This window comes from Dendroctonus ponderosae, unplaced genomic scaffold, assembly GCF_020466585.1.
Source record: "Dendroctonus ponderosae isolate FM_Combo_2020 unplaced genomic scaffold, Dpon_F_20191213v2 Dpon_F_20191213_1, whole genome shotgun sequence".
In the NCBI taxonomy this organism is placed as follows: domain Eukaryota; kingdom Metazoa; phylum Arthropoda; class Insecta; order Coleoptera; family Curculionidae; genus Dendroctonus; species Dendroctonus ponderosae.
Genome location: NW_026017110.1, coordinates 46,334,236 through 46,361,538, shown reverse-complemented (window position 1 = coordinate 46,361,538; position 27,303 = coordinate 46,334,236). Strand labels below are relative to the sequence as shown.

Here is a 27,303-nt window from a genome sequence, read left to right as displayed (position 1 = left end):
AGGGGCCGCAGACACAAAGGACGTCCAGTCCAAAGAACAAACAAAGAAGGCGTCTATTTCGGCCCGAGAACGCGCTAAAAAACGATCCGTTTACCCCCAGAGAGACTTTTTGGGAAAACAGTGTCAAGCATTCGCGTTCCTTTATGATTTATATTTGCCGCACACTCTCAAGGGACGTCTAGTTCAAGACGCACGGATGACAGTAGCGTATTTGCACAAAACACGCGAGTGTAACGAAGCGATCGATCCGCATTCAAGCGGCAAGGTTTATCTGGAATAATTGGGCATTCTTGGTGATTAGAGCAAGTAACACTACTTTTAGTTGGAAAAAAGTTAACTTGTCTACAAGAAACTCTTTGAGGAATATTTAAAATTGCGATTATCGTACCTTAAAACGGATCCGGAACGTAAAATTCACCCCATAGCGACACGCAATAGTCCGTTAAAGTGATGCGAAAAAGAGTGGCAATCAACAACAACACATTTCTGGATATTCTCGTCCGATTAACGATCCCGATTACTACGGTTACTACAAGTAGAAAGCACGTACACGTGAAAATCTGAAGACAAAACTTCGTGGGACGCCACTCAGTCTGCCAGCGTCGAAACACTGTCGATTCCGCGTCTGGAAGCGAATATCCAGATGGCATGCGCATCTGCAACACTTGCATCCATCCAGTTCTGGACCAATATCCAAGAGAATTATTTAAATCCCATTATTTCCACCTGAATTTTGCCACTCCATTCAGCGATTTGCACTCGGAAAATTCCGTATGCCTGTTTTCTGAGCTGAAGGAATCATTGTCCAGCTCAGAAACTCCTCAATAGTCACACAGTCGATATGTGGTAGTTGAGCGGGTCACATGCATCTATTATAGTGGAGTTTTAACCTAAAACCTATGAGAGGAAGCACAAAAATGTGCTGGAGTCTTTGTGGTTTGTATGTGTAATTGTTTTACTCTTTATTAAAACAGAGGCTTCAAGAGCAACAAGTACAAGTAATTGATGATGTTGCTCACCGAGTGACGCAACAGATGAACCATTAATAGAGATGGCGCTGTGCGTTTCATCCCACAACAGAAAATGAGTGGGTGAGTAGCGGTTTTTAGGGTATCGGTCCTGAGGAGGGCTCAAATGAAAGCCGAAACTTTATGCTTCCAAGCTTGAAGTCAAATAATATCTGACGAAGAGGCATATTCAAAACGTTCGCGGTCTGTAGAACAGGGTTTTCTCCATAAAACGTAAGAACGTTCAATGTTTCCCCTCGTTCGCTTTTTATATAATTAGTTTCAAAAAATGCGCATGAATGAAACATTATTGGCGAGTCAAAAATTCCCTGTTGAAAGAGCAAATTCGAGATTTTGATTGGAGTAGGCAAGACAGACAAACAGGTTTCAAAAAAAATTGTTAAAAATTCTTTGATGAAAAGGCAAATTCAAAACTTTTTATGTTTATGTTACTCAGTTTATAGAGAAACTATGAAACGCAATAAGACAAAATTCTTTCTCTCGTTACCCTTTGAAAGCACCAAGGTGTTTTGAAAGTTTCCCATAAGACGCGTGCATAATTTCAAAACCAGCGAGTTTAATACAAATGTGAAAAAATCTCTTATGAAGAAGTAAATTTGAAACTTTTGGCGTTGATAGTGCTGAGTGGAAAATGCTAGGGCCTGGAAACGGATTCGCAAAGCAAACTAGTTTCAAATAAAACTTTAGAAATGCTCTGATAAAGTGGCCAACTTTTTTCTCTGTAAAACGAACAACTCACAACTTTGCTTCGCATTCGCTTTTTACATCATTCGTATGGGAAAAGACGAGTGCATGAAACAGTCTTGGCGAAACAAGCGAGTTAAAAAAAATGTCAAAATTTCCCAACTGAAGGGCGAAATTTGGGATGTTTGCAGCTTGTAAAACTGGGATTTCACTATGAAAGTCAAAAACCGAAATTGTTCGTCTCGTGTATGTTTTACATAACAAGTACCTATCAGAAAAGATAAGCGAGTTTCAGAAGAAATGCCCACAAATTCTCTGATGCAGAAGCAAATTCGAAACTTTCGGAATTTAGACTAAGCTTGGGAATTCAGTGAATTTTTAGGAGTGGGCGCAGTGCTGCGCAAATGGCTTGGTGCGCGTCACCCAACGCACCGGCGGAGTAACTCCGGAGTAATTCCGTTTTTGGGAAAATGTTGATAACTTTTTAATTGTTTTTAAATTTGTTCTAAGGGCCATTTATTAATAATATTTTTCAAATTTCTTCAGAATTTCCAATTTTAGCCAAGTTACTCTTTCTCCTAAATTCGCCTCATAAATCGCTTTGCAGGGGATTTTAGAAAACTCTTTTCAACTTCGAATTTGGCTCAAAAACCAGGTAATTTTATTGACTTTTTAACCGAAAGCAATTAAAGTTACCTTGTAAAAACGACCAAAGCAAAAGTTTTCTACAAATTATTTGGAAAATTCGCCACCCTCATCGCTCTGAAGACTTTTTAAGTTTCTTTAAAATTTCAATCTTTTTAGTTTAAGCAAAATTTGTATTAAGCAATTCTTTCTACGCAAAAAAAGTAGTATTTTTCAAGTTTTACTTAAAAATACCGACAAGCTTCAGGTATTTTCTGTGAAAAATTTAAAATAAATTTTATTGGAACACTTAACAGCTTTGTAAAAATTTCTCCAAATCCTAATAATTTTTTCTTGATTTCTTCCCAAAAATATTTTCCCGTACAGAACATGCGAAAGCAAAAATTATAATCAATTATTTTGAAAACTCGTCACCTTCGTCGCTGTGAATGATTTGATTTTTTTAAATTCCGGTTTCTTCACTTTTAGGTCAATATTTGTAAACAAAACTCTCTCTAACCACGTTTTACTGTAAATTATGGCGAACTGAGAGTCGTTTATGCGAAAAAATTAAGAGATCGATTTTACAACAAAACTCGTCGTCTTCTTTATCGTCTTTTTCAAATACCCGTTTTACCTTTCAATCTGGGACAAAAACGAAACAAAGTTCTTTTGTTTTTTTTTTTCAAAAAAATTTAAGTTTCCCAAAAAACACTCAGAGAAAGCGAAATCATATATTCAACTATTTGGAAAACTCGTCACTCTCATCGCCCCGAATAATTTTTAAGTTGCTTCAAAATTTCCGGTTTTTTTCGTTTTAAACCAGATATTTTCAAGCAATCGTTTCGCCCGATAAGATAAATCTCAGTAAATTTTTAGGAGTGAGCGCAGTGCTACGTAAATGGTTTAGTGCGCCAACCCAACGCAACAGCCCAGTAACTCAGTTATGTTGTTGGGAAAATGTTGATGACTTTTTTAACTTGTTTTTAGATTTATTTTAAGGGCCATTTATTAATAACATTATTCAAATTTCTTCAAAATTTCAGAACTTTTCAGTTTTAGTCAAGTTACTCTTTCTTCTACACGCTCAATTTTCTAACCAACTCAACGCTCCAACCCAACGCACCGGCGCTCCGTTCAGTTGCTGGTAAAACGTTGATGACTATTTTTAGATGTTAAAATTCCAGTCTCGGTCATCAGTAAACGAGTTATAACTCGATGAGTTAAAACTCATTAACTCAAAGAGCGGCAAAAACTCAAAAGCGCAGCTCAACACAATATCACCCAGGCCTAGTTTAGAGTACCGAGTTTTCCGTATAAAACGCAACAAGACTTAACTTAACTTCTCGGTCGAAATGTCGAATAAAACCTTAGCTTCCTGCAAATTTTGGAGCTAAAAGATTGCCAAAAATATCTGCAAAATATGCAAGTGCAAAACTTTGTGGGTTTGCAAAACTGGATTTTACAAATCAACAAACAAAATAATTGCCGTATAAGCAACAAAATTAAACTAATTTAGAATATTTTGAAAAATTCAAACAATCTGCACCAGTTGAAAGAGAATATCCAAAAACACGGCAACTGTTGAGTTTAAGTAATTCTACTTATAATTCGATGGAGATTAAAAATTGAGACGAACAGCAGGTGCTTCTAGTTGAAAAAAATAAGTTGATGATCGCACCTCATTTTTATCACCCTGTGCAAATTCGGTTGGTATAGAAAAATTGCGTTTCAAAATATAAATAAGTATACGACCCACTAACATTGGAACTTATCGCTCTTTTTACCGCAATTATTCGCCTGTAACGCCACAAACGTTGATAACTTCTTCTACGATAAGAAAATCACCAAACATTTCGGTAAATCCGGCCGGGAACTGGCCGATTATTTCCAGTACGGATCTGTGCAATGACGCACAACTGATACAGGTTTCCTCCAGCAGGATTTCGTGGCAGGGTCGTGGCAACTGCGATGGCAATACGAGAAAACAATCAAGCGGACAAAGGCGAATAGTTCACGGTACGATCGCGCTAGTATGCTAGTACCATCGACAAACAAATTCCTAGCTGCTCCTGCGAGAGTTTGGCATCGTTTTACTGCGTACAGCGTGTCGTTTATCCGTGTTCTGCCGTGATTAAAGTGCAATTTTTTGGGTGTCAGTCACGCTCAGTGGCGCTTTTTTTGTGGCCGAAGACATGCTAGATTTTCGGTCAAATTGCAACAGCAAAGTCGCGTCAGCCAGAAAGTGTGCACAATATGGTCGATTTCTAATGTAAACAGCCTTGTTATTGCCGACAAGTAAGCAGCTTTCACAGGACAACTGGTATGTCATGACTGCTGCTGGCGCTTTTTTCAAATTTTTCGATCTAACGCCAATTGCCGCATAACGGCGCCCAGAAAGGTCAATGAGTCTGAACCGTCTGAACGATGAAAAAAACGAGTATTAAAATATCTGCATATTCAACCCAAGGACTTTTTAATAATTCAACAAGCAGCCTCTTTTAGCACCTCAGCATGCTAATTGAGTCCATCGTCCGCGCAAAGCGCGCTCGAGTGGAGCAAAAACATTAATTTCATATTTTTTGTTAATTTGCAAAAATGTAAATCTACAAAAATTACTTCCAGCTACGATCACTTCCAATAATAGATAGTGCATGACGCTACTGATAGCCTATCAAGGCGGCCAAGCAGCACTGTTTGCATTCAAATAATTGTTTATCCAGCTCCTAATTTACACAACACACTGTTTTTTCAAATAAAACCGGTTTGTTTGCTTAAGAGGGTTATCATCCCCTTCAACTCATTATATGCGGCCACTTAGGTTCAAGAAACCACTGTCTTGATACCAAAGTTATACAATTTGTTTATACGCAAAGGACAAAACTGAACAGCTACAACTGAAAACTTGACTTTTTGCGCTAACACTATTTTTGCGACAGCTTTCTTTTAAAGTGTTCAACCCTACATTGAAAATTCTTTAAAAAAATCAACGTAATCCTGAGCAGCGCTGGATTTAGGTGGGGGCTACGGGGGCTCACGATGTCGGGGCCTCGGTAAGATCTAATATAAAATCACATAAAAAATGAGAAGTTCAATTGCACAGCGACCTTTTTTTTCTTTTAGAAAAGGGCCTCTGTCGGAATCGTAGCCCCGGGCCCTACCACAGGACGATTTTCTTCTAATTATTTTCAATGCTGCGCTTCTCTTGGTTTCACACACGAAATATTCAAAGTGAAGCTTCCGACACGGAAAAAATGTTTAAAAATGTGCAATTCTTTAAAGTCTTCAGGAAACTTAGTTTGTTTGTGATTTAAGAAGCTGAAACTAAGTCCAAATCTTCTGAAATTTTGCTTTTTTATAGGCTGCAATAGTGAATTATTCGCTTCGCTCAGTTGCTTTCAACTAAAAAGTCAAACTTGGGACGTTCATCTCCCGATCGCCTCAACAATGTTTTTACCTTCTTCGTATCTCAGTCATAGTTAAACCTACACGATTTTCTTCTAATTATCTTCAATGCTGCGCTTCCCTTGGCTTCACGCAAGAAATATTCAAAGTGAAGCTTCAGACACAGAAAAATGTTTGAAAATGAGCAATTTTTCTTTAAATTTTGCAGGAAGCTTTATTTGTTTGTGATTCAAGAAGCTGAAACTGAGTACAAATCTTTAAATATTTTGATTTTTTATAGGCTGCAATAGTGCATTCTTCGCGCCGCTCAGTTGCTTTCAACAAAACATTCAAGCTGGGGAGGTTTTTATCTTCCAATCGCTTCAGACAAATTTTTATCTTCTTCGTATCTCAATCATAGTTCAACCCACACGATTTTCTTCTAATTATCTTCAATGCTGCGCTTCCCTTGGCTTCACGTACGAAATTTTTATTCATTACGGGTGTTTGTACCCGCCCTGATCCTGAGTAAGAACTAAATGTGGCTACACCATTAACTACTTGTGATAAATTCCTCAAAAACCTTCTACACAAATAGACCAGAACCCTTCTTGTTCCAGATTGGCAACATGAACTTTGGAGCCTCAACATTTACCCTACTAGTCCTTCTAGTCGCTTCAATCGCTCAGACACTGAGCATCGACTGCTCAATTTTCGGCAGAAATATGTGCCTGTGCCAGCATCTGGAAACGGAGCTTCTCCAGTGCCCGCCTGCTGAACCAAAAATCATCATCTCCATCTCGGATAAGCAGCACATTACTGTGCAGTGCCAGGATGAGGTCACACCCAATCTGGATCTGGATCTCTTTCCTGATCTCAACATCACGCAATGCCAACAGTTCAAATTGGAGTACTGCTATCCGGAGAACGGCTTTGACGGTGTGAGGAAAAAGTTTGGTGTCCAGAACCTCACGGTGCTTGAGCTGGAAAGCATGGCTCCTAAAGAGAATTCTGCCAGCTTCAGCCTGACCAAAGATTTCCTTGGCAATCTCAGCAGTCTGGAAAGCCTTCGCATCTCCTACAGTCCCATTAGTTTTGCACCGGATTTTCTGGCAAATTTTCCCAATTTGCTCGCTCTGGTGATTTACAAGAGCGAAATCAGCCAGTTGCATCGGCATTTCGACTACGTCCCCAAACTCACACTGCTCGATTTGGCTTCGAACCAAATCAGCGCCCTGCCCGACGGCGTTTTCCGCTCACTGACCAACTTGAGCAGGCTCCAGCTGTTCAGCAACAATATCAGCTCGATATCCAGACGGACTTTCGAAGGGCTGGAAAACGTCAAGCTGCTGGAGCTGAGCTTGAACCACATCAGCCAAGTGGCTGAGGACAGTTTTGCTGATTTACCTCTTTTGGTCAATCTCAGCTTAAGAGGCAACCGAATCCAGACCATTGAAAGCAACATCTTTGCGCACAACTCGCTGCTGGAGAACGTCCGGCTAGGGTCCAATCCAGGGGTGATTTTCCAAGACAGGGTGTTTGAGAACTTGACCAAGCTGCTTACGGTGGAACTGAACTCGAATCGCTTCCAGACTCTACCCGAGGGGACGTTTACCAACTGTCGAGCTCTGAAGGATATTAATTTGAGCAGCAACTTGCTCAGCAGCCTGCCCGAGGGAGTGTTTCGCAACCTCAGATATCTGAAGCGACTAAATTTGTCCTTCAACACCCTCGGCCTCTTGCCCGATACATTGTTTGTGTCCTTGGAGAGCTTGGAGCAGCTGGAGCTCAGCCACAACCAGCTGAGCGCTATCAGTCGCCAGCTGTTCAAGCCTCTGCACGCACTGAAGCAGCTCCACCTGAGCCACAATCAACTGAGCATCATCGATAAGAACGCCTTTTCCAGCCTGCAATCCCAGTTCACCGTTTTAGATCTTTCTTTCAACAATTGGAACAACAGCTATGATGTGCCCGTTGATATTTTCCAAGTGACTCCCCTGGCTGAGCTGCTGTATGTTGAGCAGCTGCTGCTCAGTCACAATCAGTTGCGCTGGATTCCTGATCTGCCTTCCGCTTTGAAGCTGCGCCGGCTGGACCTCAGCTACAACAACATCAGCAACGTATCGGTGAGTACTGGCAGGGCTTAATAAAGCGATGCTTCCTGCATTTGGTCAATCCTAAAACTTTAAACTGAAACGCTTCGATTCCAGAGGGAGATTTTCTGTTGAAAAGACTGCAGAAAATGTAGTTCGGTCAATACCAACGTTGTGTTTTCGTATTTTTTCATTCTCCATAAGCAATTGACCAACTTTTGTCTTCGAAATTTTATCTGTAGAGCGAATCGTTGTTCAGTTATCGAGATGTGTTTGTACTTTAGTTTATCAGCATCCTTCCTTTGGTATACATCTTTTAGTTTCATCTACAGATGAGAATTTCTCGATGAAAAGCGACCAACCAGAACATTAACTCTGTTCCAGATGCAGAGCTTTGCCCACCATAGGGCGTCCGACCTGGAGATCGATCTAACCCACAACCAGATAGAACAGGTGGACTTTAAACTGGCAGAAACCGCGCTTGTACTGAATCTGGAAGAGGATGCCCCCAAGGACCCCAGCAACATTTTCAAGCTGTCCAACAACCCTCTGGTGTGCGACTGCCGCAACTACGACCTGGCCCGATTTAGCAACGGCGAGATGAAGCACATGAAGTGGGTTATCCGAATCGATCTGGACGACCAGACTTGCGTGGACGACAGCGCCGTGAAAGTAGCCGCGCTCACTCCCAGCATGGTAAACTGCCCCATGCCACAGGCATGCCCTGCACGATGCAGCTGCGCCTACAAGCCCTTTTTCCGAGCGGCGCTGGTGAATTGCTCCCACCAAAACCTCAGCTCCTATCCAGAGTTTGACCTTCAGAGCGATTACGATCACCGCTTCAATCAGACATGGCTCGATCTGAGCGGCAACAACTTCACCAAATCACCTTCGAAAGAAGTGGCCTATTCCAGCTACTCCAATGTCACTTGGCTGGATTTATCCGCAAATTCTCTTCAGGGCATCGACTGGATTTCTCCGCAGGTGGAGGTAAGGTTCTTAGAACTTTCAAAACACCAAAAATTGAATTGTTTTAAGCCCAACTACTGCTCCCCTTGCAGGTCTTGAATCTTAACAACAACTCCATACAGAACCTGGACGAAAACGTTGTCGCTCAGTTGAAGAACTGCAGTCGCCTGCGGCTACTGAAGCTGAAAAACAATCCCTGGAAGTGCAGCTGCCAGTCCCTAGAGCTCCAGAAGTACATCATGGAGTACTACCACAAGGTAAACAGGCATGGGGAGACCTCCAGACCGTAGGAACTCAGGTGTTTGGTTTCCGCAGGTAAATTCCTCCGATGTTTACTGCAGCGACTCGCAAATGCAGCTGGTGAAGCTGACGGAGCTCTGCACAGTCTCCGCTCTGCTCTCAGTGCTGCTCCCGATCGTCCTCAGCGTCCTGCTGTGCTTCTCCGTAGCTGTCGCGCTCTACTATCGCTACCAGACGGAAATCAAGGTCTACCTCTTTGCCAAGAATCTCTGCCTGTGGTTCGTCACCGAGGAGGAACTGGACAAGAACAAGACCTACGATGTCTTCGTCAGCTACGCGCACCAGGACGAGAACTTTGTGATGGAGCACCTGTTGCCCGAGCTGGAGCAGAGGGAGAACCCGTTCAAGGTCTGCATCCACATTCGGGATTGGATTCCAGGCGAATTCATAGCCGAACAAGTGGTGAGCAGTGTCAAAGACTCGCGGCGCACTCTGGTGGTGTTGTCCAACAATTTCGTGGACAGTGTTTGGGGCAAGTTGGAGTTCAGAACGGCTCACACGGAGGCGATAACGGAGGGACGCGCGCGCGTAATTGTGGTCATCTACGGTGACTTGGACGAGACCAAGCTGGATGGAGAGTTGAAAAGCTACCTGAAGACTAACACGTACGTGAAATGGGGCGATCGCTACTTCTGGAACAAGCTGAGGTATGCGCTGCCGCATTCGCACGGCAACTTCTACGAGAAGAACAAGCGACACGCCAACGTGATGCTGAAGATCGATGATAAATTTGAGTTAATCAAGAATCCGCCCAGTCCCAGTACCACCAGCACGCCGCCCATCACATTAGATCCGGCGCTGCTTCAGAACCAAGTGGGGGCGCTACCGGTGGAGGGCGAAGCCCCGCTATTGGTCCGGTCTTAGACTCTTCTGGGTGCCAAAACTGTGATGTTCAAATTGCCCCACACAATTGGGGCGAACAAACTAGCTTAAGGGATGTAAAATGCTCATTGACTAGTCGACGCCATTCTAATCAACGTTGGATTACACAAATCTGTTTATACAAAGTACATTCTATGAATTCTATTTTTTTATGATTTTCCAGCAGCAGTACCATTGGCGGAAGACAGTAGGGTCGATGTTAGATGTATCAAAGTACAATTTGTTAATATATTAATTGTTAAACTGGCTTTCAAGTCCAAACAGCCGATTGAATGTGTTCTGTTTTACCTATTGTTAAGTACATGATATCATATGTTTGTTTTTATATTGACTATATATTTTTTAACATTCTGGTGTTTCATTTACTTTTTTTTCGTAGTGAGTTAACTAAATGGGTCAATTAATGGGAAATGAAAAACCAGAACCAGGAAGACATTTTTGTCCAACCGCTTCAGGCCATTGTTCAATAGTTTAGATACGCAAATTGATAATCTAACGAGCCAATTATTGGCCGTTTTATGCAAATCATGCAGCTTTGAGGAGATATCGTGAGGACGAGTTTTTTGACTGGTTTCTTATCAGTTTAAATTCGTGCAGTTTTGCGTCCCAATGGGAAAGTTAAGTTCAAAAGATAGCAGGAGTGGGACACATGACAACGACAATATTTAATTGTTTGCGACGTTTCGAACTTTAACGCCAAGTTGAAAAATGGTTTTCAACTAGAGAAAGTTTCTAAAGACGTTGAAACGACCGCAGGATTGATCAGGGAAAGTTTGTTTTTCGCATCCACACTATTGACACTGAAACGAGGCCAATTGGGAACCGATTTTTTAAACTCAAAAATCTGAAAAACGCAATAACTTTGAGGTATTAAAAATAATTTTCAAATGAGGAAAGTTTCTACAAGCGGAGAAGCTACCAGTGGATTTATGAAAGAAAGTTAGTTTTTTGAACGCTCCACAGCATTCGGACCAACACGTCTATTAGAAGCTAATTTTGAAAGTTTAAAAAACTGAAAAACGTGTGAAAGTTAGTCTTTCGAAAGTAGTGTTTAAATGCAGAAATGTTCTAAAAACGTTGAAACTACCGCCGGATTTAGCCGACGAGGATTGTTTTTTGAAAGCCTCCACGCTCCTCACCGCAAAAAGTGCGTAATTAGCAGCAAATTTGAAAAATTTGAAGAATCGCAAAAATTCGGTTTTTCTTCATTAGTTTTCAAAATGAAAAAGTTTCTGACGACGTCGAAATTTCCGCCGGATTTACCCGGCAAGGCTTGATTCTCGAATCCATCCACACTTTTCACATCAAAACTATCCCAATTAAGGGCCTAATTTCAAACTTTCAAAATGAGAAAAATGCGAAAAACTGGATATTTAAAAAATAGTGTTCAAATATAAAAAGTTTCTAAAGACAATGTAACTACGGCCTGATTTATCCGAGCAGGTGTGTTTTCCGAACTCCTCCACACTATTCAGATCAAAACGGGGCCAATTTAACACCGATTATTAAAATTCAAAGCTTTGAAGAACGCGAAAGGTTTGATCTTTCGAAAATGGTTTTCAACTAGAGAAGGTTTCTAAAGACATTGAAACGACCGCAGGATTTATGCGGGAAGGTTCGTTTTTCGAATCTATCCACACTATTGACACCAAAACGTGGCCAATGGGGGGCCGCTTTTTTTAACAAAATATCTGAAAAGCCCTATAAGATTGAGCTTTCAACAATGCTTTTCATATACAGATAGCTTCCAAAGACCATGCAACTTTCGTGGGATTTATCCGGCAAGACTAAACGTTCGAATCCCTCCACACTATTGACACCAAAACAAGGCCAATTAGGAACCGATTTTTTAAACTCGAACATCTGAAAAGCGCAATAACTTCGAGGCATCAAAAATAGTTTTCATATGTGGAAAGTTTCTACAACCGGAGAAACAACCAGTGGATTTATGAAAGAAAGTTCCCGTTTACCCGGCAAGGCTTGATTGTCGAATCGATCCACACTTTTCACACCAAAACGCACCCAATTAAGGGCCTAATTTCAAACTTTCAAGATGAGAATTATGCGAAAAACTGGATATTTCAAAAAATAGTGTTCAAATATAGAAGTTTCTAAAGACAATGTAACTACGGCCTGATTTATCCGAGGAGGTTTGTTTTCCGAATTCCTCCACACTATTCGGATCAAAACGAGGTCAGTTTGCCACCGATTATTAAAATTCAAAGCTTTGAAGAACGCGAAAGGTTCGATCTTTCAAAAATGGTTTTCAACTAGAGAAAGTTTCTAAAGAAGTTACAACTTTCGTAGGATTTATCCAGCAAGGTTCAACTTTCGAATCCCTCCACACTATTTACACCAAAACAAGGCCAATTAGGAACTCATTTTTTAAACTCAAAAAATATGAAAAACACAATATCTTCGAGGTATGAAAAATAGTTTTCAAATATGACAAGTTTCTACAACCCTAGAAACTACCAGTGGATTTGTGAAAGAAGGTTCGTTTTACGAAACCTTCACACCATTCGCATCAACACGTCAATTAGAGGCTAATTTTCAAACTTAAAAAAACTGGAAAACGTGCGAAAGTTAGTCTTTCGAAAGTAGGATTTAATTGCAGATATTTTCTTAAGACGTTGAAACTACTGCCGGATTTAGCCCAAGAGTTCCATCCAAAGTTCGAGCTTTCAAAGAAAGTTTTCAAATGAGCAAAGTTTCCAACGACCATCCACACTTTTCACACCAACAAGAGCCCAATGTCAAACTTTCAAAATGAGGAAAATGCGAAGAACTGGATATTTCAAAAATAGTGTTCAAATATAAAAAGTTTCTAAAGACGTTGTAACCATCGCCGGATTTATCCGGGCAGGTTCGATTTCCGAATTCCTCCACACTATTCAGATCAAAACGAGGTCAATTTGCCACCGATTATTAAATTTTTCGTTTGACATGAAAAATACTACTACATAAAAACACTGCACAATAACTTAAACAATTTGTTGCAATTTTCATTTTATTTTCTCAGAATGTATAATAACAGCAAATAGAGTCATCATTAATGTCAGGGTTGACCCACTATAAAAAACCGATAAACAAAATGGAGAACTTATTCTATACTACTGAAAATGGACACTGAATAATTATCGCAATATTAACAAGGCCACTCTGTATAGAAGATGAGAAGAAGCCCTGCGTGCGGTCAAGGGCGTGCACCTTGCGCTTTATAGTCCTGTAAAATCAGACTGAAACCATGAAAAAGCCAATGGAATCGGATTGGTACCCGGAAGATTGAGCGTAGGTTCGCACATCAGATTTATGGAAATGCGCCTCCCAACTAGGACAAGCTTGGTGACGAGTAAGTTTCCCACGCGCCTACAAGGAAAAAATCCCACAATGATGGGTACCATCGCCGGCCCAAATTCGCCTCCACCGCAACAGGTCTAAACCGCCTGGGCTAACGCGACGGGCCGAAGAAGACGCTTCTGAAGAGCAGCAGCCGAAGAGACCAGTGAGTGACATTGACTCCGCGAAGAAACACGCACCGTCAACCAATCGCGAAAAAGTTTGTTAGCCCCTGCATCTGAGCAAGTTCAGAAATCCATTCGAAAGGTAAGAGGGTTTGAGTAAGCGTTGCATTTTAGCTAAAGGACCTTTTGGGTCCTAAACCTTTGGTGGTTCCGATGTAGAAGGTTGCCCTTTTTCAAATTTGCTCTTCAGCTCAATCAAAAATGTGCCTCCAAAACCTTTTGAGTTTAGAGCATTCGAGTTTGGCTCGTCCAATCCAGGTCTTGTTGACTAGAAAATAACGGTTGCAAAACTGCTAAATCAACATGAAAAAGCCCAACAAAGTTCTACGGATTTTGCGGTAAAAATGGCACCAAAAAAAATCCGTTCAACGCGAATTAGATCTGCTAGAGTACATCGGTCCATTAAGCAAATTTGACCATCGGTCACCGTCGTCAACTAACTGTAGTGTTCACTAAATTCCAATTAGCATAACCGAAAGATGCCCGCCGGCTGCATTTGTAGTCATTTTACATTTTTGTACAGTTGCTGCCTGTTTACACATATAAATCGGTACCTAGAAACCCAGTTTTGAATTTAAAAATGACGACAATGTTTCCATTCATTCATTGTGCCATTGGCGTCTCGGCGGAACGATTAATTATATTATTATCGGCGATCTCGAGTCGCTAGGAAATGGGCAACAGTACAAGCGAAAGTCGTACTGTCGGCCACAAAACAGGGATTAAGATCGACAGGTTTTGGGCTACATTTCCTTCTATTAACTGGAAAATTGAGGGTTTTTGCCACATTTGGCTTGGTTCAGAGACTCAGATTTTTACACTCAAAAGATCAGTTCAAAGGCAATTTTTGACTTCGATTGCGCAAAATTCGGCTTTCCATTGAGTTTTCCAGGCGATGTTAAATGGGCCTGTATATCTTATTCATTTTGATTCATTTTGGATACATATTTTTATGGATTAGGCAATTTCAATTTCAAAAATCAACACTTCCATTTATAGAGCATTTAATGCTCTTTACTTTGATGGTTTTAACCCAGCAACTTTAAGCTTATTTGCTGGACTTGCTTGGGAATTGTCTTTTTCTCCAACGCTGCTTTTTATAAGAATGACTTTGGAATTACTGCCTAAAGATACTTTCAGCAAAAACTGTCAATTTCGACAAAAGCGAACGCATTGTCTTCAACTGGCCATTTCGTCTTCATGAAAGAAGCGATTTTAAAACTCAAACAACCAAATAGAGTACTTAATTCTATGTGTTTTCGCGGTTTAAATTGTGCAAATATCAGCCTTCCGAAATGCTCTCCAAGAGATGTTAAGAGGAATCGTTTTTCGGTTCTTTTTTGAGTCAAATGCTGCTTTTTAAGAAAACTGGATAAATCAAAGAGTGAATCTTTAAGAAATTAAAAAAATGGCAATATTCTACGACAAAAGCGACGCGAAGCATTGCCTTCAACTGGTCATATTTCCTTCAAGCAAAACACGATTTAAAAATATATTTTTAATTATTTTTTAAAGGACTAGTTGATTTTAAAACCCCAAAACATCCTCTAAAGAGCATTTAATCCTCGTTACTTGGAACAAATATCAGCTGGAAACACTCGAAGCATTTGCTCAGTTTCCGCCTTAAAAGTGGCGCGTTCCAAATTTTAAACGCTTGAACCCGTTGAACGTTTTTAGGAATATTCTAAGATAATTGCCAAAAAGTCTGCTTTAAACGGGTCAAAATGAATATCAATTTTTACCAACTGAGAAAAAAGATTTAAGGCCTAAAAACAGCAAACAAAAAAACCTTCTGTAAACCCTCCCGCATTTCCAGGCATTTTTGGGCATAAAACTTTAGAAAATTGAACTCACCTCCTCATTCTTGACCTCAGCTGTGCCTTATGAAGTAGCCAATGTCCACTAAAGTTCATAAATATCAGAAGTTTTCCCAAACACTGAAGAATTCGCGGACACATGCCTAATAATCACTTATTATTGCGATTTAATGCACTTGACACATAGACGTCAGAAATTTCCCGATTTCGAAATCGCGTTTTAGAATCCATTGAGAGCTCGGTAAAATATCACAAAACCGCAAAGAAAGACTTAGTTTAACGGAAAATCAGCAGTTTCCAGCTGGAAAACGGAAAATATCGCCGATTTTGTCGTTTTTAGACAGAGCAAAGTACACCCACTGACCCTGTTCACCTGACTAAACTCAACTAATGACGAAGTGACAGCAGCTACGACATGCCAATTTGCCTGGAAACTGCACCCTTAGCGCATAGGGGATGTCTGAGATGAGCTCATGAGTCACCATGCGGAATTCCTTTTCCTCATAACTACCCCAATTTGGGGCCGATTTTGAAAATTCAAAAATGCCTGAAAGCGCCTTCGGAACATTTTCCAGTGGCAGGATTTCGCCAAAAGCAACCTGGCTCAGAGCCCAATTGGGTCCAACTGACGCTCTAAGGAAGCAATCCAAGCATTGCCATGAGCAGTATGGGAAAACGACCCAGACATCCAATAAGTGCATAAAATGCTCAAAAGAGTGCAAAATATCAAGCAAAACGGGTCTAATTCCCGCCTGAGGAAAAGTGCCACGTTCCAAATTGCCAACTACCCTAATCGCACAAATTCTGACCTACAATCAAATCGATTGCATAACAAACTGTTCCAATTGGCCTGACATTTAATGCAACCGGAATAATTGGCATAATTTGGTAAACGTGCCGATTTTTCTTCGATCTTCAAATGCTTTGTCAGTCTCAAGCTGGCACCAAATTGGCCACGCTCTATAATGATGATTATTAACGGGCCAATTAAGGTTAGTATAACTTTGCTCTTTTCGTTCGAAAAGCGGAATCCGAGTGAAGAATGAAGAGACGAATAAAAGCAACAATACGAGTACAACAGACCGGGATTTGCACATGTTAATTGCCGGCTTTCAGAAATGCCTAACAGTATTCTAACACTGGGAAAACGGTGTTTTCGTATTAGTACAGTTATTAACATTAAAATTATATTAATTTTATATGTTTTTTGGAGTCGATTTACTGGTTAAAATCCTATTTAAACAGCCCATCTTTCTCAGCGTAACAGACGTATGAAAGATGCAATTGAACGAATGTGGTAACCGATTCCATCTGGGTAAAAGTCCGGGTTTCATTTACGAGGCTTATTGTTAAGATCGCACATTGTTTGGAGGAAAATGGCTTCATCGCATCCATTCATCCAATTAATTGCGTTTGCAAAACTCACTAATGCAATCCAGGTGTGGGTTCAAGCTGATATAATAAGTGCATGTGGTACCATTAAATAATCTGCCGATGGTCTGCTTTCAAATTTCAACAATAATAGCGGAAAATTCCCAGACGATGTTAAATGCCGTTGTTTCATGCTTGAATCTGAGGGCTGTATGTAACCGATTCAACATCAACATTAAGTGGATACTTTCGAAATTATGTAACATTTATTTGATTCGTTTTGCCCGCGGTAATTTTGATGGTTTTTTCAGGGTTTTTCAGGAAAAAGAATGTTCTTGATCATTTGTAAAGCGATTTTTTAAGTCTTGAAACTACTTGAGCGAAGATCAAGCGAAAAAGTGACATGGCGTGAGCTTCATGAATTAAAAATTCCTAAGAAAATTCTCAAAGTCCTCGGTGTTATGAGGCAAACTGTTCCCTATATAACAGCGAAAACCGTTTATTGCCGCCGAGCCTAATTATGGAGAAACTAATTTTTAAAACATGGGATGCAAAATAAATTGGCAGAAAATGCAGTCGTTGGTAACTAGAATTTGGAAATTTTCTAAAAGATACTGTAAATTCTGATCGCAATAAGCGTTCTCGGATTAATAAAGAAATATTTTCTCCATATGATGCTAAAAAGAGCAAGTTGCGGACGAGTCTCTGTTAAGAGACTCGAATTTTTGAAAACTCGTCTGATTAGCGGATAAATCCGTCGTTGGCGATCCAAGTTTAAAAATTCCTGCAAAATTACTCAACACTTCGATTGCAACTAAACGTCTACAGTTTATAAGGCAAAGCTTTCTCTATGCAACTGCAAATAGAGTTAGTTTAGCACAAATTTAGGTTTGGAGAAATTAGCTTTTGACTTAGCGAAAAATTATGCATTAGTAACCAAATTTAAAAAAATAAAAAAAAATACTGAAGGCTTCAGTCGCAATTAAACTACTAGAAGTTATAAGGCAAAGCTTTGTCTAGGCAACGGTGGAAAAAGCTAATTCTTTCCAAGTATAGTTTTATATAATTAATCTTTGAAACATGGGCTGCAAAATGGATTGGAAGAAGGAAACTTAGCTGGCGAACAAATTTGAAAAATTTCGAAAAGTTTTCGTGGAGCTCCGGAAACAATTAAACTTCTACATAATGTATAGAAAAGTTTGGGTTAGTCCAAGTTTCCCAAATTCATAAAAAAAATGCACAAGTTTAAAATCGCTCTTAGATTTTTCATAGTTTTAGGTAAAAATCCGCTCTATGGAACGGAGAAGTCGCGCTGTTCTAACAAATTTCACTAAAGACATATCATTTTTTGAAAAATACACTGTGAAATTGATTGGCAGGAAAAACATAGTTGGCAAACCAAAATTGTAAAAAATTAGTGACTCTCGATTATCATATGAACCTACAGAACACATTTGTTCTATATAATGGCAGAAAGTGCAAGGAATCAGAAAATCCGTATACAGACAAATATATTTTTGAGAAATAGGACTTAAAATGTATTGACAAGGTGGGAATTTAAGTTTCCAAAATTCATGAAAAAATGCATAAGTTTAGAATCGCTCTTAAATTTCTCAACAGTTTTAGGTGAAAGCCCGCTCTATGGAACGGAAGAAGTCTCGATGTTCTAACAAATTTCACTAAAGATAAATCATTTTTTGAAAAATACACTGTAAAATTGGTTGGCAGGAGAAAACATGGTTGGCAAACCAAAATTAAAAAATTGTGAAAAATGAACGATACTCGATCATTATATAAACCTACGGAACTCGTAGAAGAAAGTTTGTTCTATATAATGGCAAAAAGTTCAAGAAATCAGCTAATCCGGATAGAGACAAATACATTTTTGAGAAACAGTCCTTAAGATGTATTGACCCGGTGATAATCCAAATTTCCAAAATTCTTAAAAAAATACACAAGTTCAGAATCGCTTTTAAATTTTTCACAGTTTTAGGTAAAAGTCCGCTCTATGGAACGAACAAGTCCCGATGTTCTACCAAAGTTCACTAAAGACAAATAATTTTCCGAAATATACACTGTAAAATTGATTGGCAAGAGAAAACATCGTTGGCAAACCAAAATTTTAAAAATTGTAAAAAGTGAGCGGAACTCTCGATTATCAATGAACCTACAGAACACGTAGAAGAAAGTGTGTTCTATATAGGCAAAAAGTGCAAGGAATCAGCAAATCCGTATAGAGACAATATATTTTTAAAATATAGTCCTTCAAATGAATTGACCTGGTGGGAATCTAAGTTTCCAAAATTTATAAAAGAATACACATGTTAAGAATCGCTCTTAAATTTTTCACAGTTTGAGGTAAAAGTCCGCTCTATGGAACGGAAAAAGTTCTGATGTTCTAGCAAATTTTACTAAAGACAAATTATTTTTTGAAAAATACACTATAAAATTGATTGGCAGGAGAAAACATCGATAGCAAACCAAAATGTAAAAAATGAGCTAACCTCTCGATTATCATACCAACCTACAGAACACGTAGATGAAAGTATCCTCTATTTAACTGGAAAAGTGCAAGATCTTAACAAATTCGGTTTGAGCTAAATTATTTTTTGAAAAATTGTCATCAAAATGTATTGACTTGAATCAGGTACAACTTAATTTTAAAAATTCATAAAAAATTACTCAAAGCTCAGATTGCTGTCAAACTTTTAGAAATTATAGAGAAAAGTTTGTTCCATCGGATTTTATCTGAGATAAATGATTTTTTGAAAAATTGACTGCAAAATGGATTGATAGGAAGGGGGCAACCAAATTGAAAAGTCTCGCTCATTTGGGTCATGTACAAGGTGTCCAAATCTACTGGCCAACTAGTAGAATGTGCCCCTTAAGGCAAAAATCCTCATCAATCAACTGCGTTCTCTAATGGCACAGATGTATTGCGTTTTTTTACTTCCACACCCTTTTAGTCGATTTCAAATAAATCAACACATTGGGGTCTGCCTCACTTCGGTTTTTTTCCAGACAAATCACGCTCAAGTTCAGTTTTACCAGCTGCGTTCTCAACTCAACAGCAGTTAAGTAGCTGAAATTGCCAACGTTTTCTTTGAGTCAACGTACCATAAGAGGGCCTTGAATGGCGGCAATTGTTTCAACCGAATCGAGCGCCTTTTTGTCCATTATGGTTGAACGGTCATCATTTGCCTCTTTAGTCAAGCGATCAATGCAATGGCGTGGAAAAATCGCTCAGAATACCGTTGTTTAAACAACAAAAAAAATGTTTTTAAACCAATTTTTTCCAACGGAAAAAGACGTTGAATGAGCGCCATCATTAAAAAGTACTTGCGCAACTAATGGTTGTTTAGATGAAGATGCGGTCAATAAAAGTGATAAAAATGCGCCTCCAAGTACTCAAATTACACCAGATCTGGGTTAACAGCTGGCCGAGGCACGGAGACTGAAGAGTTTCAGGCTCATTTAACAGGAAAACGGCTTAATTAATGAAGATTATTTGTGTTGTTTCAGATCGCATTAACAAGCTGGCATGCAGTTACTGTACTTAATTATAACAGGAATCGTCCTCCAGATATGCTACGCAGGTGACGATGGAACCGGCGAATCGGATGGAGACACTTCGAGAAAAATTCTCGGCTCCAGGTAAGTTACAGGGTTATTCAAGGTGTATAGAAGGAGATATAAGAATTCACTTAATTCAAAAAAATATTTTTTTTTTACTGACTAGCTGAATATTTCAAAAGCAAATCAATTGGCAAGTTTTGAAGTTTTTCCCTATTTATTTTGGACGTTAAACACAGTCCAAAAGTCAGCGAATATTGACCACGCTGTACATTCCAGTGTGGTAACCTCCGTATCAGTGGTGATGGACACCGCCAATAAGAAGCACACCATTTTCACGGATGCAATCGGGAGGCCTCAATCCAAACCCAGCAATCCATCAGAACTGGCCAGTCCCATCGACCTCCTCAATCCTGATCGCTACGAGTTCTACACCTTTGACGATCATGGCGATCTGGTGAAACGCCTGATGTCTTTGGAGGAAATCCGCAGTATAATTGCAACTGGAGATGGCGACGTTCTTGATCTCGACTCCTTCACATCGCAAGATTTCCTTCCGGAAAAACGCGTCAGCGACGTTGTAACCAACGTCCAAAGCGTGGTCAAGGATGAAATGGAGGTCCTGAAGGACTCGCTAACCAAACCCATGTTTGATACTCCCGATGTGAGCGACTCTTGGAGCATGATCCTACCGGCTGTATTCGGGAATTCTGGCGAAGACATCAAGCCTGAACGGCCAATTGGTTTTGTCACCCCTGATACCATCATGTTGGAGCCGTCCAGTGCTGCCAGCACTCGAAGGCCCGTCACTTTGTCCACTCCCATTTATTACAGCAGCTCCTCACCTTTGCTTACCACTAGATCCGCAACTGAGCCAGCGATCAATGTGCAGATTATTGCGAACAGTGAAGCTGAAGGCCCAGGAGCAGCTGACCATGGTAAGTCCACTTAAATCTGTTTGTCTCACTCTGTACTAATCTCAGGACATTAGGGTGGCCCGTAATTTTGAACTACCGCACTAATCTATTAACGTCTTTGTTGCTAACCAACAGTTGCGCTGCAGACAAGTGAAGCGCCCACCAGATCTACAGTCCCTCCACGAACCAGCGCGGCCCTAGTGCGCACCTCCACCGCCACTCAACAGGCTCCGCCCACAACAACACCAAGTCCACCATCGACATCTTCAACCTCCACCACTCTGCAACCAATCACAAGCACGAAAGAGCCCACAAAGACTACAAGCGCCTTGAAACCTCTCCCCAACATCTTCGGCCTGCCTCCGTTGGAGACCTTCAGGCCGCCCACCACGTCCACACACCCACCCCGCCCCACTCACAACATTTTCGGGTTGCCCCTCACCAGCTCTACGCTTCCACCGCTGTCCTCCACTCCTCCTCAAAATAAAACCGAATATCCCACGCAAGCAACCACTTGGAGGCCCACGCCTGGGCTGTTCAGCGCGTTTAAAGAAATGCTGGCGCAAACTACTACTCATATGGAGCCGGAGGAGGCCACAACTACCACCAATTGGGAGACGACAGAGCTGCCCACCACTACTGAGCAGGAAACGAAAATGCCGCCCCTTCTGAGCGCTCTGGACGAGGCCCAGAAGCTGTCCGCCTCCGAAATGCTCAACAATCTGCTGTGGACGACCAATATTTACGAAATCAACACCGAGTTGGCTGCTGCGCAGCCCAATGCCTCGCTAGTGGAGCCGGATCAGCGCTTTGACACGTCTGATAGCGCTTCAGAAGTGCAAACGACCACTCTGGAAGGCTTGGAGACATCCACTCAGTCTCCCAGCGAAACTTCTTTCTCGACTTTAACACCTGTTAGTAACGATGTTGGTTTAGCAGCGACTACAGAAGATGGGGAGTTGACTGAAGCTGCGCCCACTGAAGAGGAGGGCACGGATCTGAGTAGGCAGGAGGACATTGAGTTGGGCACCTCCACAACAACAGAACTGCCCACCTCCAGCCCTCTGGAGGCCGCTAGCAACCTCAACAGCTCAGTGGAGCAGCTGCTGGCCCAAGTGAATAACCAGCCGGCCGCTCTGAGCGGCTTTCAGTTCACTGAGGCTCAGAGCGCCTCTACTCAGCAGCAGCAGGAGACAACCACCTACTACTACGTGGTCATGACTAAATCAAAGCCCGCCAAGGCGGACCTCAGCTTGGAACAAGCCATTATTGCCGAGGAGATGAAGAATGCGTCCCTGGTGCAGCTGGAGGTTGCAACTGAGACCATTCAGAATAGCTCTGAAGCCCCCACCAGCACTCAGGAAGAGAGTGAGGCTACAACTACTGAAGGGTTCACTACGGAGGGTTCCACACAGGAAATCGCAACTAAGACCATTCCCAAACCTTCGATAGTCATCACGGTGAACCCGAATGGGACTTTGGTCACCGAAAGTGGACACCTGGTGGCCAACCACTCGTTGTCCAACCCAAATTGGACCTTGGTGTCCACCGTAGCCCCCCAGCAGGCTTTGAACCTGCCGCCCCCTACTCTGCCCTATCCAGAGGCAGTGGCTCCTAATCCAGTGGACCTGGAGGCAAAACCAATGCAAGGCTTCGGGCTGGAAGAGAGCACCGCCTCTTTGGATGTGGACGTGCATCAGTTCATCCAGCTGTGCAACGAACTGGCCTTCGGGTTCTGGAAAACGGTAACGACAGGCCTGAGTTCGGCCCGAAGCGTTTTTGTGTCGCCCTTCGCCGCCACCTCCATGCTAGCGATGGTGTTCCTAGGCGCCAAAGGATCCACCTCCGAAGAAATGAACGAGATCCTCAAGCTGGATGACATGGTAACCTTCAATCCGCATCTCACCTTCAAGGGGGTGAGCGAGTCGCTGACTAGTGAGCCGGGGTCGGGAGTGGCCACCACCGCCATCATCAGGGAGTTGTTCAGCGACCGCAGCAAAGGCAAGCTGCTGGACTTTTACAAGAATAGAGTGAGGGCGTTTTATGATGGGTTTGTGGAGGAGGTGGGATATCGGGAGATTGGGGACGTGATCCGGCGCAGGTCCAATCTGCTGGTGAAGAAGTTGACCAATGGCAAGTACCCGCAGTTCTTCGGCGACGCCTCCATCACCGCCCGTCCCCCTCTTAGTGGAGTGAGCATCAACATTTTCGAAGTGAGTGGACCTTCCTCCAATCAAATGTTTTGGGTGGACAGCTAACGCCTTTGTTTCAGACCGATTGTTCGCAAACTGCAACCGAAGGCCGCGACGGCGAGCTCCATTTCATAGTCTTCCCATCCATCAAGCAGCGCCGTTTGGTTCCCGTACCAGCTGTAGTTTACAAGGCCGGGTTCCTGGCTGGATACGAGCCCAGTCTGGACGCCACCGCAGTCTCCATTGGGGGAAAGGACCAAGTGGTGAGCACCATCCTGGTGATCCCCGGCCAGCAAGGCATTGCCGCCCCTGGAGACGGTTTGGCCAGGCTGGAAAAGCGCCTGGTGGAGAGCTCCTTCAAAAAAGGTCAGTTGATGATTGGGCGAAATTCCCGGGGCTTTATGCAGTTGGATTGCAGGCGCTTGGTCCAGACTGCTGCGCTCCCTGATCCCGCGGCCGGGGCTGGAGGTGCAAATTCCTCGGTTCTCCCACAAGTCGGTCATCAATGCCACCCACACGCTGCAGCGCATGGGGCTGCACCAGCTCTTCAATCCTGCTACTGCTGATCTGCGCGGCCTGAATGGCGTGGCAAACGAGCTGCATCTGTCGGATGTGCTGCAGGTGAATCAGTTCGCCACCTGTGGGGAGAAGCGGTCAGAGGACGCGCACCATTCCGAAGTGTATCCTGCTACCACTGTGCGCGCCAGGTGGGTGTGCCGTTGTTGATTAACTGCGCAGAATGAAATTCTCTGCTTTTGTCCGGCAGGTCGGCCAGACGTTTGGATTACATCCCGATTGGGGAGCAGGATGAGCCGCGCGACTACCAGAGGGCGTTCCATGATCCCCTACATGATCCCTCCCTTCTGAAGCTGCCTCTGAATCTACGGCCGCGCCAGGCCAGAATCCCAGAGGTGCCTCGGCTGCGCTTCGATCGGCCTTTCTTGTACTTTGTGCGGCACAACCCCACGGGGCTCATTCTGCACATGGGGCGGTTCAACCCCCGGCTGCTTCCATGAGGGGACGGACCGCGCCTCTACTTAGTGGGTAAATTAGTAAATTATTGGTAGGCCACTTTGGAGCGTCCGGCACAAGAAGACTGTAAATTCATTCATTTGTATGCTTAATTCCGCCCGCTGGGGCGGAATTGTGATTGTAAATAACGCAAAATTACTTAGGTTAGGCTTTATGTTAAGGGCAACTGATTGTAATTTATTGAAGTAATTTCTAATAAATGAAATGTGTGGGATCGAGGTTTTGGCGCAATCTGATTGCTGATCGTATTGAACCGAATGGAGCTAAGTGGAAGTTTCAGGTGCGTCTACACCAGGAATTTTGCATTTTTCCACCATTTTTTTAAAGTAAGTAATGCGAAAACTGTTGGCGTTATAAGGCCTGAAAGTTTCGTACGTGAAACTTTATGAGGTTTTTTTTCAATTGCCTGTTTTTGCGCGGGCTGATTGAGTACGACGTTATATTAAGCCTGGGTAACTCAGTGAATATTTAGGAGTTGGCGCAGTGCTACGCAAATGGCTTGGTGCGCCAACCCAACACACCGGCGCAGTAACTCAGTCCCGTTGCAGGGAAAATGTTGATGACTTTTTTACTTGATTTTAGATTTATTTTTTAAGGGCCATTTATTAATAATACTTTTTTTATATTCTTCAAAATTTCACTTAAAAATTACTGACAATCTTAAGGTATTTTCCGCAAAAAATTATAAAATAAATTTCGAATCCTTCGTCGCTTTGTAAAAAGTTTTGAAATCCTTTTCCAGCTTTGAATTTGGAACAAACATCAGCCAATTTTCGAACGTATACAACCTTATTTGGAAATCTCGTCATCTCCATACCTCGAAGACTGTAGAGTTTTCTAGAAAAATATCAGTTCTATAAACGGAGAAAGTTTCGAATCTGCCCCTTGATTGGATACTATTTTACATTTTTTTAAATCTCGCTATTTTTGCGAGATCTTTTTCTTGCACCGCACCTTCTTGGAAGCTTGTGGTGTTAAAAGCGAACGACAAAGTTTTATAATATTTTACAAGTTTTTATCAATTTATTGAAGTACTTTATCATAAGGACAACGTATTGGTTTGCGAATTTTAAAAAACTTCTGCGGATTACAAACGAGTAAATCTAAGCTAATGGAGTAAATTTGAAAAAACAAACAGGCCTATTTCTTCGGCTTTTCATCAGGTTTCTCCTCCTTCTTCTTATCCTTCAAACTGCCCACCGCCTGCCGCACTGCCTCCGATTGAGGATCGACGCCAGGCAGACTCTCAAGCACGCTTTGGAGGAAAGTTGGGTCGTTCATAACAGCCGAATAGTCTTCGTCGTCAACTGCTTCCACTTCCATTGGTTCCTGCTTGGCGGCGCCCGCTTCAGCTGCAAACGACCAAAAAATGTTCAACATGTTTGTCGTTTATTATTTAAAAACCTACAATTATCCTGCATGGACATTTGCATGGCAAAGGCGATCTGCTCGTCTTCGGTCATATTGGCAAAATCCACAGGGATTCTGGATACTGGGGCGGTCGCTGGAGCAGCTGTAGCGCCCTCTTCCATCGACATGGCCAGCGCCCTTTCCAATAGCGCCTCTTCAGTAGGCTCTAAAATTTGTTAAAACTCCTTTTCCTGACTTGCAAATTATAATTCCCCCACTTCAATAATCAAAAAAGTTGTAGGTATAAAGAGCACATAACACCTATACTACTTTTTTGTTACCACAAATAATCACGGGGGCGCCATATAAATGTCGAAAACGGGATAAACTGTACCTTCTTTGGTTTCCGTTTTCTCCTCCTGCTCGTCGCCAGTGGTCCCGCGCGTCCTTCTAGCTTCCTCTTCTTGGCGTTGACGCTGTTCCTCCATCGAGACCCGAAGGGCCTTAAAACGCAACTAGTTTCAGGGCTGCTTTCACACAAATGCAAGTATTACCAAAGCCAATTCTGGATCCTCATTGGGATCAACACCGAACTCGAAACCAGACCCGCTTAGGCCTGCGGCCCCAGTTCCATCCTCCCCCTGAATTATCGGGGAAGAAATCAGGGCGTCAGATAAATGGGGGCCAGGGGGCACCGTGACCAAGTGGCTGCTGCTCCCATCCTGCGGAATAAGCAGTTTTAATGGACACTGTCCGGGTGCAGTGCAAGGGGCGTACTTTGCCATTTAGAGTGCTAACGAACGACGTCAAGACGCCGGAATTTTCGGAATCCTCGCCAAAGCTGATGATATCCACATTGACTTTTTCTTTTTTTAGCTTTTTCGCCAACTTGACTAGCTCCTTCTCGTCGCTGATCACCGGGCTGCCCACAAAGACCACTATTCTCATCTTGTGGTTTTTTCCTTGCCGATGTTTTAGAGCCAACTGAAACCCCACAGGTTAGATAAGCTCGATGTTGCTCACAGCTTTCTTACATGAGCAATGCGGATTCCTGTGTGCAGATTGATATCGCCATCCGGTTGAACCTGGTGCAGCTTAGATAGAATGCGCCCCACATCGCTGGTGAGGGTTGCCAAAACTTCCACACTGGAAAATAAGGCGAACATTAACCAAAAGGGTTTGCTGGACGGCACTGGGTGCACTCACTTGGCAAGCGTGAGCAGCCCCACGTTGTTCTCGGGATTGGACCGGGTCTTCGAATGGCACACTAAATTGACTGCGTCCTGCTGGGCCTGCAGTCTCGTCGGCAGAAAATCCCCATTTCGCATATAGTCGCTGTTATCGACACTGCAAGCGAAAACCCCTCCTCCATTAGTACTCCAGTGAACACACCCAAACACTCACCAAATCATTGTACTTTCCAGCACCATTCTAGCGGATTTTCCACAATTTTGAGGCAAAATTAAAAACTTTCTGCTTGTTTGGAACAAGAGTTGCTTGTAATGATGACAGGATTGTCAGTGGGTGACAAGTCTATGGTGACAAGCAGGAAAAGAGGTTATT

The 27,303-nt window shown here is 42.3% G+C and overlaps 4 protein-coding genes across 6 annotated transcripts in view; 2 read left to right on the top strand and 2 right to left on the bottom strand.

Moving 5' to 3' along the window:
• LOC109533587 (serine/arginine repetitive matrix protein 2) overlaps window positions 1-15,673 on the bottom strand; it is a 131,780-nt gene extending 116,107 nt beyond the window's left edge. For 2 of the 3 annotated variants that reach the window (XM_048670458.1, XM_048670452.1), the window contains exon 1: window positions 389-620. The gene's annotated coding sequence lies outside the window, so the exon portion shown is untranslated. Of the gene's footprint in view, window positions 1-388; window positions 621-15,342 lie in introns of those variants that run through there. The other variant, XM_048670456.1, reaches the window with a different exon arrangement.
• LOC109541220 (protein toll) lies at window positions 4,315-10,312 on the top strand. Its single transcript, XM_048670493.1, has 5 exons — window positions 4,315-4,659; window positions 6,341-7,846; window positions 8,198-8,803; window positions 8,875-9,039; window positions 9,098-10,312. Exons 2-5 carry the CDS (start codon window positions 6,350-6,352, stop codon window positions 9,944-9,946), a joined length of 3,117 nt encoding a protein of 1,038 aa, XP_048526450.1. The 5' UTR covers window positions 4,315-4,659; window positions 6,341-6,349; the 3' UTR covers window positions 9,947-10,312.
• LOC109541209 (uncharacterized protein PB18E9.04c) lies at window positions 13,378-24,604 on the top strand. The gene is made up of 7 exons (XM_048670481.1): window positions 13,378-13,570; window positions 20,199-20,330; window positions 20,529-21,187; window positions 21,302-23,379; window positions 23,439-23,724; window positions 23,777-24,065; window positions 24,125-24,604. The coding sequence occupies exons 2-7, from the start codon at window positions 20,218-20,220 to the stop codon at window positions 24,372-24,374; spliced, it is 3,675 nt and encodes a 1,224-aa protein (XP_048526438.1). The 5' UTR covers window positions 13,378-13,570; window positions 20,199-20,217; the 3' UTR covers window positions 24,375-24,604.
• Window positions 24,605-25,383: 779 nt separating this feature from the next.
• LOC109541222 (26S proteasome non-ATPase regulatory subunit 4) lies at window positions 25,384-27,280 on the bottom strand. Its single transcript, XM_019910020.2, has 8 exons — window positions 27,145-27,280; window positions 26,947-27,087; window positions 26,775-26,886; window positions 26,518-26,724; window positions 26,295-26,462; window positions 26,135-26,243; window positions 25,799-25,966; window positions 25,384-25,742 (listed from the first exon to the last, which is right to left on the bottom strand). The coding sequence occupies exons 1-8, from the start codon at window positions 27,168-27,170 to the stop codon at window positions 25,531-25,533; spliced, it is 1,143 nt and encodes a 380-aa protein (XP_019765579.2). The 5' UTR covers window positions 27,171-27,280; the 3' UTR covers window positions 25,384-25,530.
• Between the last annotated feature and the right edge of the window lie 23 nt (window positions 27,281-27,303).

Excerpts from the sequence above, each read along its gene's own strand:
- LOC109541222 (XM_019910020.2), bottom strand. The coding sequence starts at position 27,170 with ATGGTGCTGGAAAGTACAATGATTTG. Across the intron at positions 26,887-26,946 it reads GGGCTGCTCACGCTTGCCAA|TGTGGAAGTTTTGGCAACCC; the intron begins GTGAGTGCACCC and ends CTTATTTTCCAG. Across the intron at positions 25,967-26,134 it reads GAAAACGGAAACCAAAGAAG|AGCCTACTGAAGAGGCGCTA; the intron begins GTACAGTTTATC and ends AACAAATTTTAG.
- LOC109541209 (XM_048670481.1), top strand. The coding sequence starts at position 20,218 with ATGCAGTTACTGTACTTAATTATAACAGGAATCGTCCTCCAGATATGC. Across the intron at positions 20,331-20,528 it reads AGAAAAATTCTCGGCTCCAG|TGTGGTAACCTCCGTATCAG; the intron begins GTAAGTTACAGG and ends TGTACATTCCAG. Across the intron at positions 21,188-21,301 it reads CCCAGGAGCAGCTGACCATG|TTGCGCTGCAGACAAGTGAA; the intron begins GTAAGTCCACTT and ends GCTAACCAACAG.
- LOC109541220 (XM_048670493.1), top strand. The coding sequence starts at position 6,350 with ATGAACTTTGGAGCCTCAACATTTACCCTACTAGTCCTTCTAGTCGCT. Across the intron at positions 8,804-8,874 it reads GGATTTCTCCGCAGGTGGAG|GTCTTGAATCTTAACAACAA; the intron begins GTAAGGTTCTTA and ends CTCCCCTTGCAG. Across the intron at positions 9,040-9,097 it reads TCATGGAGTACTACCACAAG|GTAAATTCCTCCGATGTTTA; the intron begins GTAAACAGGCAT and ends TGGTTTCCGCAG.